We start from the raw sequence: 17853 nt of genomic DNA, 5'->3' as shown, positions 1-17853 counted from the left end.
AAGTTTGACCCTCATCCCGTGCCGTCGCAAGAACGAATGAAGGGATGAGTGAACGAACGAATGCGTGACTAAATGAAGGGACGAATGAATGAATGGGCGAAGGAGTGAATGAACGAACGATCAAAGGATCGACCGACTGGCATTCGCGGGCGGACGAAGTTTGACCCTCAGCCCGTGCCGTCGCAAGATGGCGGCCCCCAGGGAGGCCGGCCACGTGGTCCTTCCGGGGGCCGGAAGTGGGCCTCCGCGGGACCGGAAGTGGGCCTCTGCGGGACCGGAAGTGATCCTAGTTGGGCCTCTTTGGGGGCCTAGGCAGAGGACCAGGCCCGTTGCTGGGGTGACCATGTCGGGCAGAAACCACAACAAGCTTCCCAGTAACCTGCCCCAGCTGCAGAACCTCATCAAAAGGGACCCGCCCGCCTACGTCCAGGAGGTGGGTGCCGGGCCCGGCCCGAACGGCAGCCTTGGCCTCTCCCCACACATCAGCGATCCCGCCATTGGCATCAGAAGACCATGAGGATGGTGATGAGGAGGATGGTGATGAGGAGGATGATGATGGCATCATCATCATCAGACCATGAGGATGGTGGTGGTGATGATGATGGCGTTTGTTAAGCGCTTATTCTGTTCTGAGCGCTGGGGGAGATCAATCAATCAATCGTATTTATTAGCAGCGTGGCTCAGTGGGAAGAGCCCCGGGCTTTGGAGTCAGAGGTCATGGGTTCGAATCCTGGCTCCGCCACTTGTCAGCTGGGTGACTTTGGGCAAGTCACTTCACTTCTCTGGGCCTCAGTTCCCTCATCTGGAAAATGGGGATGCAGACTGTGAGCCCCCCGTGGGACAACCTCATCACCTTGTAACCTCCCCTGCGCTTAGAACAGTGCTTTGCACGTAGTAAGCGCTTAATAAATGCCATTATTATTATTTATTGAGCGCTTACTGTGTGCAGAGCACTGGACTAAGCGCTTGGGAAGTCCAAGTTGGCAACATATGGAGACGGTCCCTACCCACCAGTGGGCTCACAGTCTAAAAGGGGGGGAATGAACGAATGGTACAGGGTCATCAGGTGGTCCCACGTGGGGCTCACAGGCTTCATCCCCATTTGGCAGGTGAGGGAACTGAGGCACAGAGAATAATAATAATAGTAATGATGGTATTTAGCGCTTACTATGTGCCAAGCACTGTTCTAAGCGCTGGGGAGGTTACAAGGTAATCAGGTTGTCCCACGGGGGGCTCACAGTCTTCATCCCCGTTTGACAGATGATGATGATGGCATTTATTAAGTGCTTACTATGTGCCAAGCACTGTTCTAAGCGCTGGGGAGGGTACAAAGTGATCAGGTTGTCCCACGGGGGGGCTCAGTCTTCATCCCCATTTGACAAATAATAATATTGATGATGGCATTTGTTAAGCGCTTACTATGTGCCAAGCACTGTTCTAAGCGCTGGGGAGGGTCCAAGGTGAACAGGTTGTCCCACGGGGGGCTCACAGTCTTCATCCCCATTTGACAGATGAGGGCACTGAGGCCTAGAGAATAATAGTAATAATGATGATGGTATTTGTTAAGTGATTACTAGGTGCCAAGCACTGTTCTAAGCGCTGGGGGGGGGATACAAGGTGATGAGGTTGTCCCACGGTGGGCTCACAGTCTTCGTCCCCGTTTGACAGATGAGGTGAGGCCCAGATAATAATAATAATAGTAATGATGGTATTTGTTAAGCGCTTACTATGTGCAAAGTACTGTTCTAAGTGCTGGGGAGGGTACAAGGTGATCAGGTTGTCCCACGTGGGGCTGACAGTCTTCATCCCCATTTGACAGATGAGGGAACTGAGGCCCAGAGAAGTGAAGCAACTTGCCCAAAGTTACACAGCTAAGTGGCAGAATTGAGATAATAATGTTGGCATTTGTTAAGCGCTTACTATGTGCCAAGCGCTGTTCTAAGCGCTGGTGAGGATACAAGGTGATCAGGTTGTCCCACGTGGGGCTCACAGTCTTCATCCCCATTTGACAGATGAGGCAACTGAGGCCCAGAGAAGTGAAGTGACTTGCCCCAAGTCACACAGCTGGCAAGTGGCAGAGTCGGGATTAGAACCCATGACCCTTGACTTGCAAGTTTGGGCTCTTTCCATGAGCCACGCTGCTTCTCGGAGACTGTAAGCTCATTGTGGGCCGGGAATCTGTCCATTTATTGTTGCATTGCACTCCCCTAAGCTCTTGGTACAGTGCTTTGCAGATAGTAAGTGTCAATAAATACGACTGAATTGAACTGAATCGATTTCTGGGGCTGGTGACTTCTCCCCTCAAATCTGACTTGGGAGTCAGAGGTCGTGGGTTCTAATCCCGCTCCGCCACATGTCTGCTGTGTGACCCTGGGCAAGTCATGTAACTTCTCTGAGCCTCAGTGACCTCATCTGTCAAATGGGGATGAATAATAATAATAATAATGGCATTTATTAAGCGCTTACTATGTGCAAAGCACTGTTCTGAGCGCTTTGGGGGTTACAAGGTGATCAGGTTGTCCCACGGGGGATTCATAGTTTTAATCCCCACTTTACAGATGAGGGAACTGAGGGCCAGAGAAGTGACGTGACTTGCCCAAAGTCACCCAGCTGACAATTGGCGGAGCCAGGATTTGAACCCGTGACCTCCGACTCCAAAGCCCGGGCTCTTTCCACTGAGCCACGCGGCTTCTCAGCGGATGAAGACTGTGAGCCCCCCATGGGACAACCTGATCACCTTGTATCCCCCCCAGCGCTTAGAACAGTGATTCACACATTGTAAGCGCTTAACAAATGCCATCGTTATTATTATTATTAGAGCCACATCTTGCTCTTCACACAGTAAGCGCTCAGTAAATACGATTGAATGAATGAATCTCTAGCCAGGCTTCAGCCTCAAGCCCGTGTGGGCCCAGTTCCTTGGTCACGGACCATGGAATGCCAGCACATAGTAAGGACTTGAAAAATATTATTATTCATTCATTCAATCGTATTTATTGAGCGCTTACTGTGTGCAGAGCACTGGACATATTTATTACTCTATTTATTTTATTTGTACATATCCTATTTATTTTATTTTGTTAGTATGTTTGGTTTTGTTCTCTGTCTCCCCCTTTTAGACTGTGAGCCCACTGTTGGGTAGGGACTGTCTCTAGATGTTGCCAATTTGTACTTCCCAAGCGCTTAGTACAGTGCTCTGCACATAGTAAGCGCTCAATAAATGCGATTGATGATGATGATGATGATGATGATGGACTAAGCGCTTGGGAAGTACAAGTCGGCAACATATAGAGACGGTCCCTACCCAGCAACGGGCTCACTGTCTAGACTGTGAGCCCACTGTTTTAGACTGTGAGCCCACTGTTGGGTAGGGACCGTCTCTATATGTTGCCGACTTGGACTTCCCAAGCGCTTAGTACAGTGCTCTGCACACAGTAAGCGCTCAATAAATACGATTGATGATGATGATGATGATGACTGTCTCTATATGTTGCCAACTTGTACTTCCCAAGCGCTGAGTACAGTGCTCTGCACACAGTAAGCACTCAATAAATTCGATTGATTGATTGAGACAGACAACGCAACAAGTAGACAGGGGTTAATACCATCAGAATAAACAGAATTATAGCTACATCAATCAATCGTATCTATTGAGCGCTTACTGTACGCAGAGCACTGGACTAAGCGCTTGGGAAGTCCAAGTTGGCAACATCTAGAGACGGTCCCTACCCAACAGCGGGCTCACAGGCTAGAAGGGGGAGACAGAGAACGGAACAAAACATATTAATGTTTTGATTAATGTATTTGATTAATGTATTAATGTTAAACAAACCATACCTCATCTGTAAAATGGGGATTACGACTGTGAGCCCCACGTGGGACAACCTGATCACCTTGTATCCCCCCAGCATTTCGAACAGTGCTTTGCACATAGTAAGCGCTTAACAAATACCATTATTACAGAGAAGCAGCGTGGCTCAGTGGAAAGAGCCCGGGCTTTGGAGTCAGAGGTCATGGGTTCGAATCCCGCCTCCACCACATGTCTGCTGTGTGACCTTGGGCCAGTCACTTAACTTCTCTGAGCCTCAGTTACCTCATCTGTAAAACGGAAATTAAAACTGTGAGCCCCACGTGGGACAACTTGATCACCTTGTATATCCCCAGTGCTTAGAACAGTGCTCCGCACATAGTAAGCGCTTAATAAATGCCATCATTGTTATTATTATATTAGTAAAATAAATAGAATAGATATGTACAGACACATCATTAATAAATTAGAGTAGTAAATAGGTACAAATAAAACAGTACTAAATCTGTACAAATTAGTATCCACTCTTGTGAGGCGGAGAAGCCACTTTGGGTAGCGGAGCCCGACCGGATCGGTTGTGTTGTCTTTGTGCTTTCAGTTTCTGCAGCAGTACAACCACTACCGGTCCAATGTGGAGATTTTCAAGCTGCAGCCGGATAAACCCAGCAAGGAACTGGCCGAGTTGGTGATGTTCTTGGCCCAGGTAGGACGTCGTCCTCTGAGGAGAGGGTGGGCTCGGCCGGCAGCGGGGGCTCGCTCATTCGGTCGGATTTATTGAGCGCTGACTGGGTGCAGAGCGCTGTACTGAGCGCTTGGGAAGGACAAGTCGGCAACATATAGAGACGGTCCCTACCCAACGGTCACGGTCTAGAAGGGGGAGACAGGCAACAGAGCGAAACAGACGGGCGTCAGTACCGTCAGAATAATAAATAGAATTATAGCTATATACACATCACTAATAAAATAAATAGAGTAGTAAATATGTACAAATAAAATAGAGTAATAAATAATGTACAAGTATATACAAGTATTATGGGGAGGGGAAGGGGGTAGGGTGGGAGGGGGTGACGGGGAGGAGGAGAGAATAAGAGGGGGGCTCAGTCCGGGGCCCGTCTTCAGAGGGATTTAGGGAAGCCGCGTGGCTCAGTGGAAAGAGCCCGGGCTTTGGAATCAGAGGTCATGGGTTCCAATCCCGGCTCCGCCAATTGTCAGCTGGGTGACGTTGGGCAAGTCACGTCACTTCTCTGGGCCTCAGTTCCCTCGTCTGTACAACGGGGATGAAGACTGTGAGCCCCCCGTGGGACAACCTGATCACCTTGTAACCTCCCCAGCGCTTAGAACAGTGCTTTGCACATAGTTAGCGCTTAATAAATGCCACCATTATTATTATTATTATTATTGTAACCTCTCCAGCGCTTAGAACAGTGCTTTGCACATAGTAAGCGCTTAATAAATGCCACCATTATTATTATTATTATTGTAACCTCCCCAGCGCTTAAAACAGTGCTTTGCACATAGTAAGCGCTTAATAAATGCCACCATTATTATCATTATTATTGTAACCTCCCCAGTGCTTAGAACAGTGCTTTGCACATAGTTAGCGCTTAATAAATGCCACCATTATTATTATTATTACCTCCCCAGCGCTTAGAACAGTGCTTTGCACATAGTAAGCACTTAATAAATGCCACCATTATTATTACAGTAACCTCCCCAGGGCTTAGAACAGTGCTTTGCACATAGTAAGCGCTTAATAAATGCCATTATTATTATTATTATTTTCCAATGAGTGTCTGGCTTTCCTCCATCAGGGGTGTCTATTGAGCGTTATTCTGTGCGCCCACTGTTGGGTAGGGACCGTCTCTATATGTTGCCAACTTGTACTTCCCAAGCGCTTAGTACAGTGCTTTGCACACAGTAAGCGCTCAATAAATACGATTGATGATGACGATTCTGTGCAGAGCACTGCAGTAAGCGCCTGGGACAGTGCGGTAGAGTAGGCGGGGACAATCCCTGCCCTCTAAGAGTCGACTGCCTAGCCGGGGAGAGGTTTTTCCAGCCCGAGCTCAACGCAGCCTTAGAACAGTGCTTTGCACATAGTAAGTGCTTAATAAATGCCATTATTATTATTATTATTATTATTATTATTATTATTATTATTATTATTATTTTCCAGTGAGTGTCTGGCTTTCCTCCATCAGGGGTGTCTATTGAGCGTTATTCTGTGTGCCCACTATTGGGTAGGGACCGTCTCTATATGTGGCCAACTTGTACTTCCCAAGCGCTTAGTCCAGTGCTCTGCACACAGTAAGCGCTCAATAGGTACGATTGATGATGATGATTCTGTGCAGAGCACTGCAGTAAGCGCTCGGGACAGTGCGGTAGAGTAGGCGGGGACAATCTCTGCCCTCTAAGAGTCGACTGCCTAGCTGGGGAGAGGTTTTGCCAGCCCGAGTTCAAAACAGTCACGTCACCGTCCTCCCAAGATGGGGTTGTGACGCCCTGCACACCGTAAGCGCTCAATAAATACGACTGAATGAGCGACCGTGGGCCACGACGCGGAGGATGGCGGGAGCGGGAGGGAGGGGGGGGCGGCTTCCGCGGGGTCCTGACCGTGTTTGGGGGGGCTTTTCTTCGACCGACGAGGCGCCCACGGGCCCCGAAGGTGTTGAGGACGCCGTTTTGGTTGCGTTGCAGGTGGGGCACTGTTATCCGGACCACCTGGCCGACTTCCCCCAGCACCTCAAAGACCTGCTGAGGTACAACCATACCCTCCTGGACCCCGATCTTCGAATGGTGAGACCGGCGGGTGGCCGCCCGGGCCCGCGGGCGGCTTCCGAGCCTCAGGCCTCGGTTATCTGTCGCTGGGCCTCAGTTTCCCTCATCTGGGAAATGGGGGTTGAGACTGGGAGCCCCACCGGGGACAGAGGGCTGCGTCCGACCCGTTTCTTCTAGATTGTGAGCCGGTTGAGGAGAAGCAGCGTGGCTCAGTGGAAAGAGCCCGGGCTTGGGAGTCAGAGGTCGTGGGTTCTAATCCCGGCCCCTGTAGGCAAGTCACTTCACTTCTCTGGGCCTCAGTTCCCTCATCTGGAAAATGGGGATTGAGACTGTGAGCCCCATGTGGGACAGAGGGCTGTGTCCAACCTGTTTCTTTTAGATTGTGAGCCCGTTGAGGAGAAGCAGCGTGGCTCAGTGGAAAGAGCCCGGGCTTGGGAGTCAGAGGTCGTGGGTTCTAATCCCGACCCCTGTAGGCAAGTTACTTCACTTCTCTGGGCCTCAGTTCCCTCATCTGGAAAATGGGGATTGAGACTGGGAGCCCCACGGGGGACAGAGGGCTGCGTCCAACCCGTTTCTTCTAGACTGGGAGCCCGTTGAGGAGAAGCAGCGTGGCTCAGTGGAAAGAGCCCGGGCTTGGGAGTCAGAGGTCGTGGGTTCTAATCCCGACCCCTGTAGGCAAGTCACTTCACTTCTCTGGGCCTCAGTTCCCTCATCTGGAAAATGGGGGTTGAGACTGGGAGCCCCACGGGGGACAGAGGGCTGCGTCCAACCCGTTTCTTCTAGACTGTGAGCCCATTGAGGAGAAGCAGCGTGGCTCAGTGGAAAGAGCCCGGGCTTGGGAGTCAGAGGTCGTGGGTTCTAATCCCGACCCCTGTAGGCAAGTCACTTCACTTCTCTGGGCCTCAGTTCCCTCATCTGGAAAATGGGGATTGAGACTGGGAGCCCCACGTGGGACGGGGGCTGCGTCCAACCCGTTTCTTCTAGACTGAGCCCGTTGAGGAGAAGCAGCGTGGCTCAGTGGAAAGAGCCCGGGCTTGGGAGTCAGAGGTCGTGGGTTCTAATCCCGACCCCAGTAGGCAAGTCACTTCACTTCTCTGGGCCTCAGTTCCCTCATCTGGAAAATGGGGATTGAGACTGGGAGCCCCACATGGGACAGAGGGCTGTGTCCAACCTGTTTATTCTGGATTGTGATCCCCTTGAGGAGAAGCAGCGTGGCTCAGTGGAAAGAGCCCGGGCTTGGGAGTCAGAGGTTGTGGGTTCTAATCCCGACCCCTGTAGGCAAGTCACTTCACTTCTCTGGGCCTCAGTTCCCTCATCTGGAAAATGGGGATTGAGACTGTGAGCCCCATGTGGGACAGAGGGCTGTGTCCAACCTGTTTCTTTTAGATTGTGAGCCCGTTGAGGAGAAGCAGCGTGGCTCAGTGGAAAGAGCCCGGGCTTGGGAGTCAGAGGTCGTGGGTTCTAATCCCGACTCCGTCACTTATCATCTATGTGACTTTGGGCAAGTCACTTCACTTCCCTGGGCCTCAGTTCCCTCATCTGGAAAATGGGAATTGAGACTGTGAGCCCCACGGGGGACAGAGGGCTGTGTCCAACCCATTTCTTTTAGATTGTGAGCCTGTTAAGGAGAAGCAACGTGGCTCAGTGGAAAGAGCCCGGGCTTGGGAGTCAGAGGTCGTGGGTTCTAATCCCGACCCCTGTAGGCAAGTCACTTCACTACTCTGGGCCTCAGTTCCCTCATCTGGAAAATGGGGATTAAGACTGTGAGCCCCACGTGGGACAGAGGGCTGTGTCCAACCCGTTTCTTCTAGACTGTGAGCCCACTGTTGGGTAGGGACTGTCTCTATATGTTGCCAACTTGTACTTCCCAAGCTCTTAGTACAGTGCTCTGCACACAGGAAGCGCTCAATAAATACGATTGATTGATTGACTGTGAGCCCATTGAGGAGAAGCAGCGTGGTTCAGTGGAAAGAGCCCGGGCTTGGGAGTAAGAAGTCTTGGGTTCTAATCCCAACTCCGCCACTTATCATCTCTGTGACTTTAGGCAAGTCACTTCACTTCTCTGGGCCTCAGTTCCCTCACCTGGAAAATGGGGATGAAGACTGCGAGCCCCACATGGGACAACCTGATCTCCTTGTATCTACCCCGGTGCTTGGCACATAGTAAGTGCTTAACAAATGCCACCATAAGCAGCAGCATTAATCCCGGCTCCGCCGCTTGTCAGCCGTGTGATTTGGGCAAATCATTTCACTTCTCCGTGCCTCAGTTCCCTCATCTGTAAAATGGGGGTGAAGCCTGGGAGCCCCACGTGGGACAACCTGATCACCGTGTATCTACCCCGGTGCTTAGGACAGTGCTTGGCAGGTATCGTCATTACCGTTATTATTCACCGTCCGGACGTTGCGTCTCCCCCCTTGTTCTCCAGACGTTTTGCAAAGCTCTGATCTTGCTGAGAAACAAGAACCTCATCAACCCAACCAGTCTGCTGGAACTGTTCTTCGAACTCCTGCGCTGCCATGACAAGCTCCTGAGAAAGGTGAGGACCCGGATCGGCCCCGGGGGGCCCGGGGCTGGGGGGCGAGGGTCCCCGCTAGCCGGTCCGGAGGGGGATGGTGGGTGGCTCGACTGGACGTCTCCGGATGTCCGGGAAGCAGCGGGATCCGGGCCCGCCAGTCGGAGAATTCACGTTCTGATCCCGGCTCCGCCGCTTGCCCGCTGTGTGAACTCCTCCCAACCTGTTTCCTCATTCATTCAGTCATTCAGTCGTATTTATCGAGCGCTTACTGCGTGCAGAGCACTGGACTAAGCACTTGGAAAATACGAATCATCAACCTATAGAAACAGTCCCTGCCCAGTGGCGGGCTCCCAGTCTAGAAGGGGGAGACAGACCACAAAACAAAACAGTCTCACGGATGAGGAAACTGAGGCAACAGCAGGCAAGTGTGAGATTGTCTGTCCGGATTTATTACTCTATTTATTTTACTTGTACATATTTACTATTCTGTTGATTTTATCTTGTTAATATGTTTAGTTTTGTTGTCTGCCTCCCCCCTTCTAGACTGTGAGCCCGTTGTTGGGTAGGGACCGTCTCTAGATGTTGCCAATTTATACTTCCCAAGTGCTTAGCAGTGCTCTGCACACAGTAAGCGCTCAATAAATATAAATAATTGATTGATTATTACAGTGCTCTGCACATAGTAAGCACTTAATAAATGCCATCATTATTATTATTATTAATGAATTGTTTCGTCCCACAGTCACCCAGCCGACAAGTGGCAGAGCTGGGATAATAATAATAATAATAATAATAATAATAATAATAATAATAATGATGGCATGTATTAAGCGCTTACTATGTCCAAAGCGCTGGGATGAGAACCCATGCCCTACGACTCCCCACCCCGCGCTCTTTCCACTAAGTCACGCCGCTTCCCATGTTCTACCCCAGCGCTTAATACAGGACTTGGCACCTAGTAGACGCCTACCAAGCGTCGTCATCTCTTTTTTTTAACCTCCCTCACAACAGACGCTGTACACTCACATCGTGACCGACATCAAGAATATAAACGCCAAGCACAAGAACAACAAAGTGAACACGGTGAGTGTGGGGGGTTCTCCCCGGGGTGGGTGGGAGGAGGCAGGGCAGACCAACGCTCAGCTCAGTGCCACCCCCCGGCCCTCCTCCGTGTCCCTAGGTCCTGCAGAATTTCATGTACACCATGCTGAGGGACAGCAACGTCATCGCCGCCAAGATCTCCCTGGACGTGATGATTGAGCTGTACAAGAGGAACATCTGGTGAGCGAAGTATCTGTCGAACCCAAAACCTTAGTCCTCCCATCCCCTGGGACGTGTGACGCTTCTCAAGGCGCCCGAGATTGCTCTCGGGATGTTCCGGATGCTTTTAAAAAAAAAATAATAACAATATTTCCTAAGTGGCACATAGTAAGCGCTTAACAAACACCATGAAAAAAGTGCTGGGGTGCTTTTTTTTTTTTTTAGACAAAAGTTATAGTGTTTAAGTCGTACATGGTAAGCGCTTAACATACCATTAAAAAAGTAAAATAGTTGTAGTATTTAAGTGGTGGTAAGCGCTTAACATACCATTAAAAAAGTAAAATAGTATTTGTTAAGTGGTACATAGTAAGCGCTTAACGTACTGTTAAAAAAGTGCCGGGGTGCTTTTTTTAGACAAAATTAAAATAGTATTTGTTAAGTGGTAATAATAATAATAATAATGATGGCATTTATTAAGTGCTTACTATGTGCAAAGCACTGTTCTAAGCGCTGGGGAGGTTACAAGGAGATCAGGTTGTCCCACGGGTGATTCACAGTCTTAATCCCCATTGTACAGATGAGGGAACTGAGGCCCAGAGAAGTGAAGTGACTTGCCCAAAGTCACCCAGCTGACAATTGGCAGAGCCGATTTCGAACCCATGACCCCTGACTCCAAAGCCCGGGCTTTTTCCACTGAGCCACGCTGCTTCTCATAGTACATGGTACATAGTAAGCGCTTAACGTAGCATTAAAAAAGTGCCGGGGTGCTTTTTTTTAGAAAAAAATAAAATAGTATTTGTTAAGTGGTACATAGTAAGCGCTTAATATACCATTTAAAAAGTGCCGGGGTGCTTTTTTTAGGCAAAAGTAAAATAGTATTTAAGCAGTACAGAGTGCTTAACAAATACCATTAAAAAATGCTGGGGTGCTTTTTTTAGAAAAAAATGAAATAATATTTAAGTGGTACAGAGTGCTTAACAAATACCATTAAAAAATGCTGGGGTGCTTTTTTTAGAAAAAATGAAATAGTATTTAAGTGGTACATAGTAGATGCTCAACAAGTATCATTTTAAAAGTGCTTACTAGGTGCCAGGCACTGTGGTAAGTGCTGGGGTGTTGTTTTTTTTAAATAAAATAGTATTTGTTAAGTGACATATAGTAAATGCTTAACAAATACCATTAAAAAAGTGCTGGGGTGCTTTTTTTTTAGAAAAAAGTTATAGTATTTAAGTGGTACATGGTAAGCACTTAACATACCATTAAAAAAGTGCTGGGGTGCTTTTTTTAGACAAAAGTAAAATAGTATTTGTTAAGTGGTTCATAGTAAGCGCTTAAATACCATTAAAGCAGTGCTGGGTTGCTTTTACAAGAAAAAAGTAAAATAGTGTTTAAGTGGTACATAGTGCTTAACAAATACCATTAAAAAATGCTGGGGTGCTTTTTTTAGAAAAAAATGAAATAATATTTGTTAAGTGGTACATATTAAGTGCTCAACAAGTATCATTAAAAAAGTGCTTACTAGGTGCCAGGGACTGGGGTAAGTGCTGGGGTGTTTTTTTTTTTTTAATAAAATAGTATTTATTAAGTGGCATATAGTAAACGCTTAACAAATACCATTAAAAAAGTGCTGGGGTGCTTTTTTTAGAAAAAAGTTATAGTATTTAAATGGTACATCGTAAGCGCTTAACATACCATTAAAAAAGTGCTGGGGTGCTTTTTTTAGACAAAAGTAAAATAGTATTTAAGTGGTACATAGTAAGCGCTTAAATACCATTAAAGAAGTGCTGGGTTGCTTTTATAAGAAAAAAGTAAAATAGTATTTAAGTGGTACAAAGTGCTTAACAAATACCACTAAAGAATGCTGGGGTGCTTTTTTTAGAAAAAAGTGAAATAGTATTTGTTAAGTGGTACATAGTAAACGCTCAACAAGTATCATTTAAAAAGTGCTTGCTATGTGCCAGGCACTGGGGTAAGTGCTGGGGTGGTTTTTTTGTTTTTTTGTTTTTTTTAATAAAATAGTATTTGTTAAGTGGCATATAATAAGCGCTTAACAAATACCATTAAATAAGTGTTGGGGTTCTTTTTTTAAGAAAAAAGTTATAGTATTTAAGCGGTAAACGGTAAGTGCTTAACATACCATTAAAAAAAGTGCCGGGGTGCTTTTTTCAGGAAAAAGTAAAATACTATTTGTTAAGTGGTACATAGTAAGTGCTCAACAAGTATCACTAAGAAAGTGCTTACTAGGTGCCAGGCACTATGGTAAGTGCTGGGGTTGTTTGTTTTTTTTTAAAATAAAATAGTATTTGTTAAGTGGCATATAATAAGCGCTTAGCAGATGCCATCATTATTATTATTATTATTATTATTATTATTATTGTCATGTCGTTTTTGCAGGAACGATGCCAAAACAGTGAACGTAATCACCACCGCGTGCTTTTCCAAGGTCACAAAGGTGAGATTGGGTTCGGCACGCAACACACAGACACAACACAACACGCACACACAAGGTGGGGCGAGGCGATGTCATCTTTCTTCTCCTCGTCTTTTCTGCCCGGAGGCTCCAACTGGCGAGTTAGGCTAGACTAACTTGCGGCTCAGTGGGTAGAGCGTGGGCTGGAGAGTCAGAGGTCGTGGGTTCTAATCCTGCCTCCACCCCCTGTCAGCTGGGTGACTTTGGGGAAGTCACTTCACTTCTCTGGGCCTCAGTTTACCTCATCTGTAATAATAATAATGGCATTTATTATGGATTAAGACTGTGAGACCCACGTGGGATAACCTGATTACCTTGTATTTACCCCAATGCGTCGAACAGTGCTTGGCACATAGTAAGCACTTAATAAATGCCATTATTATTATTATTACCTTGTATTTACCCCAACGCTTAGAACAGTGCTTGGCACATAGTAAGCACTTAATAAATGCCATTATTATTAGTACCTTGTATTTACCCCAGCACTTAGAACAGTGCTTGGCACATAGTAAGCACTTAATAAATGCCATTATTATTATTAGTAGTACCTTGTATTTACCCCAACGCTTAGAACAGTGCTTGGCACATAGTAAGTGCTTAATAAATGCCATTCTTATTATTACCTTGTACTTACCCCAACGCTTAGAACAGTGCTTGGCACATGGTAAGTGCTTAATAAATGCCATTATTATTACCTTGTATTTACCCCAACATTTAGAACAGTGCTTGGCACATGGTAAGTGCTTAATAAATGCCATTATTATTACCTTGTCTTTACCCCAACGCTTAGAACAGTGCTTGGCACATGGTAAGTGCTTAATAAATGCCATTATTATTACCTTGTATTTACCCCAACGTTTAGAACAGTGCTTGGCACATGGTAAGTGCTTAATAAATGCCATTATTATTGCCTTGTCTTTACCCCAACGTTTAGAACAGTGCTTGGCACGTAGTAAGCGCTTAATAAATGCCATTATTATTATTAGTAGTACCTTGTATTTACCCCAATGTTTAGAACAGTGCTTGGCACATAGTAAGTGCTTAATAAATGCCATTCTTATTATTACCTTGTATTTACCCCAACGCTTAGAACAGTGCTTGGCACATGGTAAGTGCTTAATAAATGCCATTATTATTATTACCTTGTATTTACCCCAACGTTTAGAACAGTGCTTGGCACATAGTAAGCGCTTAGCGAATACCATCATTATGATTATTCTGGGAATGGAGGCCCATGGTCCGACAGGAAGCCGGGAGCGGAGCCCGGCGATCGGCCGCACCACCGCCTCCCTCCCGATTTACCTTTCCTAGATCCGCACCCGAGCCCGGTCTCGGCCTTCCGACGGTCCGGCATCTGAGGCAGGGGAAATTTTCCCCGATCTCCGCCCGGGGAGCCGGGGAGGGAGCTTCCGGCCGGGCTGACGGACTCCCCTCAATCAATCGATCGTATTTATTGAGCGCTTACCGTGTGCAGAGCACCGTGCTAAGCGCTTGGGAAGTCCAAGTCCTCCTCTTCCTCCTCAGATCCTGGTGGCCGGTTTGAAGTTCTTCCTGGGGAGAGACGAGGACGAGAAGCGAGAGAGCGATTCAGAGTCTGAGGTCAGTCGCCCTGCTCGTCCCTGCCCCTCGAGACTCGTGCCCGATGCCGCCATTCGGGGCAGGAAGTGCCTGCGGGGCATCAGAAGAGGGGCCGTCCCACTCCGCCTTCCCAGCCAACTCTCGCGTGCGACAGATAATAATAATAATAATGGCATTTATTAAGCACTTACTATGTGCAAAGCACCATTCTAAGCGCTGGGGAGCTTCCCCCCTCCTACCTCCCCTCCCTTCTGTCCTTCTCCAGCCCAGCCCGCACCCTCCGCTCCTCTGCCGCTGATCTCCTCACCGTACCTCGTTCTCGCCTGTCCCGCCATCGACCCCTGGGCCCGGAATGCCCCCAATCCCTCTGCCCATCCGCCAAGCTCGCTCTCTTCCTCCCTTCAAGGCCCTACTGAGAGCTCACCTCCTCCAGGAGGCCTTCCCAGACTGAGCCCCTTCCTTCCTCTCCCCCTCATCCCCCTCTCCATCCCCCCATCTTACCTCCTTCCCTTCCCCACAGCACCTGTATATATGTATATATGTTTGTACATATTTATTACTCTACTTATTTATTTATTTTACTTGTACATATCTATCCTATTTATTTTATTTTGTTAGTATGTTTGGTTTTGTTCTCTGTCTCCCCCTTTTAGACTGTGAGCCCACTGTTGGGTAGGGACTGTCTCTAGATGTTGCCAATTTGTACTTCCCAAGCGCTTAGTACAGTGCTCTGCACATTGTAAGCGCTCAATAAATGCGATTGATGATGATGATGATGGGGAGGTTACAGGGTGATCAGGTTGTCCCATGGGGGGCTCACAGTCTTCTTCCCCATTTTACAGATGAGGTCACTGAGGCCCAGAGAAGTTGTCACACAGCTGACACTTGGCGGAGCCGGAATTTGAACCCATGACCTCTGACTCCAAAGCCCGGGCTCTTTCCACTGAGCCACGCTGAGAGATCTCGACCTTCCCGTCAGGGCCCGTTCCCCGTCACCCAGGGCTGCCCTTCCTCAGATCGGATTTCATTCATTCAGTCGTATTTATTGAGTGCTTACCGTGTGCAGAGCACTGGACTAAGCGCTTGGGAAGTACAAGTTCGATGAAGTTCAATGTAGTACAAGTACAGTGAAGCAGCGTGGCTCAGTGGGAAAGAGCCTGGGCTTTGGAGTCAGAGGTCATGGGTTCAAATCCCGGCTCCGCCAATTAGCTGTGTAACTTTGGGTAAGTCACTTCACTTCTCTGGGCCTCAGTTCCCTCATCTGTAAAATGGGGGTGAAGCCTGTGAGCCCCCCCGTGGGACAACCTGATCACCTTGTAACCTCTCCAGCGCTTAGAACAGTGCTTTGCACATAGTAAGCGCTTAATAAAACGCTTAGTACAGTGCTCCAGCGCTTAGTACAGTGCTCTGCACATAGTAAGCGCTCAATAAATACGATTGATGATAATAAATGCCATTATCATTATTACAAGTTGGCAACATGTAGAAACGGTCCCTACCCAACAGTGGGCTCACAGTCTATTGAGCCTGTTGTTCATTCGTTGGTACCTAGTAAGCGCTTAACAAATAGCGTCATTATTAAGTGCTTTGCACATAGTAAGCGCTTAATAAATGCCATTATTATTATTATTATCGTGGTGGTTTCTTCCTTAGGACGAAGGTCCCACGGCCAGGGACTTCCTCGTGAAATATGCCACCGGGAAAAAATCTTCCAAGCACAAGAAGAAGTTAGAAAAGGCCATGAAAGTCCTGAAAGTGAGTCTTTTTTTATATAAAAAAAATGGTATTTTCTGGTGTTCGCTCGGTGCTGCAATCCGGGATCATCAGACGGGTCACCAGTGGACGGTCTAAGAAGGGGCAGAAGAGCCGCGGTGGTGGAAAATCACCACCCTTCCCTTGAATTGCCGTCGGAATAACCTTCGCTCTTCCTCCTCCTCCTCCTCTGCTTCCAGAAACAGAAGAAGAAGAAGAAGCCGGAAGTGTTCAATTTCTCCGCCATTCACCTGATCCACGATCCCCAAGGTGTGGAGCGAGGATCCTTCCCTTGTCCCTCCCTGCTCCCAATAATGATTGTGGTATTTGTGAAGCACTTACTAAGTGCCGAGCACTGTGCTAAGCACTGGGGGAGATACAAGGTGATCAGGTTGCCCACGTGGGGCTCCCAGTCTTCATCCCCATTTTCCAGATGAGGGAACTGAGGCCCGGAGAAGTGAAGTGACTGGCCCGAAATCACCCAGCTGACAAGTGGCGGAGCCGGGATTTGAACCCGTGACCTCTGACTCCAAAGCCCGGGCTCTTTCCACCGAGCCACGCTGCTTCTCTTTCCCCTAGTCAGGGAAGCGCGAGAGGCTGGTAATGCCTCCCCCCCTAACGCTTCTCCTCTCTTCCAGGCTTCGCGGAGAAACTCCTGAAGCAACTGGAGAACTCCAAGGAAAGGTTCGAAGTGAAGATGATGCTGATGGACCTCATCTCCCGACTGGTGGGAATCCATGAGGTGCGATCCGGCAGAAGCAGCCTGGCTCCGTGGAAAGAGCCCGGGTTTGGGACTCAGGGGTCGTGGGTTCGAATCCCGGCTCGGCCACTCGTCAGCTGGGTGACTTGGGGAAAGTCACTTCCCTTCTCTGCCATCATTATTATTATTATTATTATTAATTCTCTGGGCCTCAGTTCCCTCCTCTGTAAAATGGGGATGAATTGAGAAGCAGCGTGGCTCAGTGGAAAGAGCCCAGGCTTGGGAGTCAGAGGTCGTGGGTTCGAATCCCGGTTCGGCCACTCGTCAGCTGGGTGACTTGGGGAATGTCACTTCCCTTCTCTGCCATCATTATTATTATTATTATTATTATTATTAATTCTCTGGGCCTCAGTTCCCTCCTCTGTAAAATGGGGATGAATTGAGAAGCAGCGTGGCTCAGTGGAAAGAGCCCAGGCTTGGGAGTCAGAGGTCGTGGGTTCGAATCCTGGTTCGGCCACTCGTCAGCTGGGTGACTTGGGGAAAGTCACTTCCCTTCTCTGCCATTATTATTATTATTATTATTATTCTCTGGGCCTCAGTTCCCTCCTCTGTAAAATGGGGATGAATTGAGAAGCAGCGTGGCTCAGTGGAAAGAGCCCAGGCTTGGGAGTCAGAGGTCGTGGGTTCGAATCCCGGTTCGGCCACTCGTCAGCTGGGTGACTTGGGGAAAGTCACTTCCCTTCTCTGCCATTATTATTATTATTATTATTCTCTGGGCCTCAGTTCCCTCCTCTGTAAAATGGGGATGAATTGAGAAGCAGCGTGGCTCAGTGGAAAGAGCCCAGGCTTGGGAGTCAGAGGTCGTGGGTTCGAATCCTGGTTCGGCCACTCGTCAGCTGGGTGACTTGGGGAAAGTCACTTCCCTTCTCTGCCATCATTATTATTATTATTATTATTCTCCGGGCCTCAGTTCCCTCCTCTGTAAAATGGGG

General features: G+C 48.1%; 1 protein-coding gene across 1 annotated transcript in view; it reads left to right on the top strand.

The window, feature by feature from the left end:
* Positions 1-279: 279 nt before the first annotated feature.
* Positions 280-17853, top strand: part of SDAD1 (SDA1 domain containing 1) — a 36074-nt gene continuing 18500 nt past the window's right edge. Inside the window, exons 1-11 of the mRNA XM_038759155.1 lie at positions 280-433; positions 4407-4511; positions 6506-6604; positions 9012-9122; positions 10113-10184; positions 10282-10382; positions 12756-12813; positions 14356-14430; positions 16063-16164; positions 16362-16431; positions 16800-16903. Of these exons, the coding sequence (XP_038615083.1) occupies positions 344-433; positions 4407-4511; positions 6506-6604; positions 9012-9122; positions 10113-10184; positions 10282-10382; positions 12756-12813; positions 14356-14430; positions 16063-16164; positions 16362-16431; positions 16800-16903 (987 nt within the window). The 5' untranslated portion in view covers positions 280-343. The remainder of the gene's footprint in view (positions 434-4406; positions 4512-6505; positions 6605-9011; positions 9123-10112; positions 10185-10281; positions 10383-12755; positions 12814-14355; positions 14431-16062; positions 16165-16361; positions 16432-16799; positions 16904-17853) is intronic.

Source organism: Tachyglossus aculeatus, chromosome 17 (genome assembly GCF_015852505.1).
Source record: "Tachyglossus aculeatus isolate mTacAcu1 chromosome 17, mTacAcu1.pri, whole genome shotgun sequence".
Taxonomy (NCBI): domain Eukaryota; kingdom Metazoa; phylum Chordata; class Mammalia; order Monotremata; family Tachyglossidae; genus Tachyglossus; species Tachyglossus aculeatus.
This window is presented reverse-complemented; position numbering and strand designations above follow the sequence as displayed.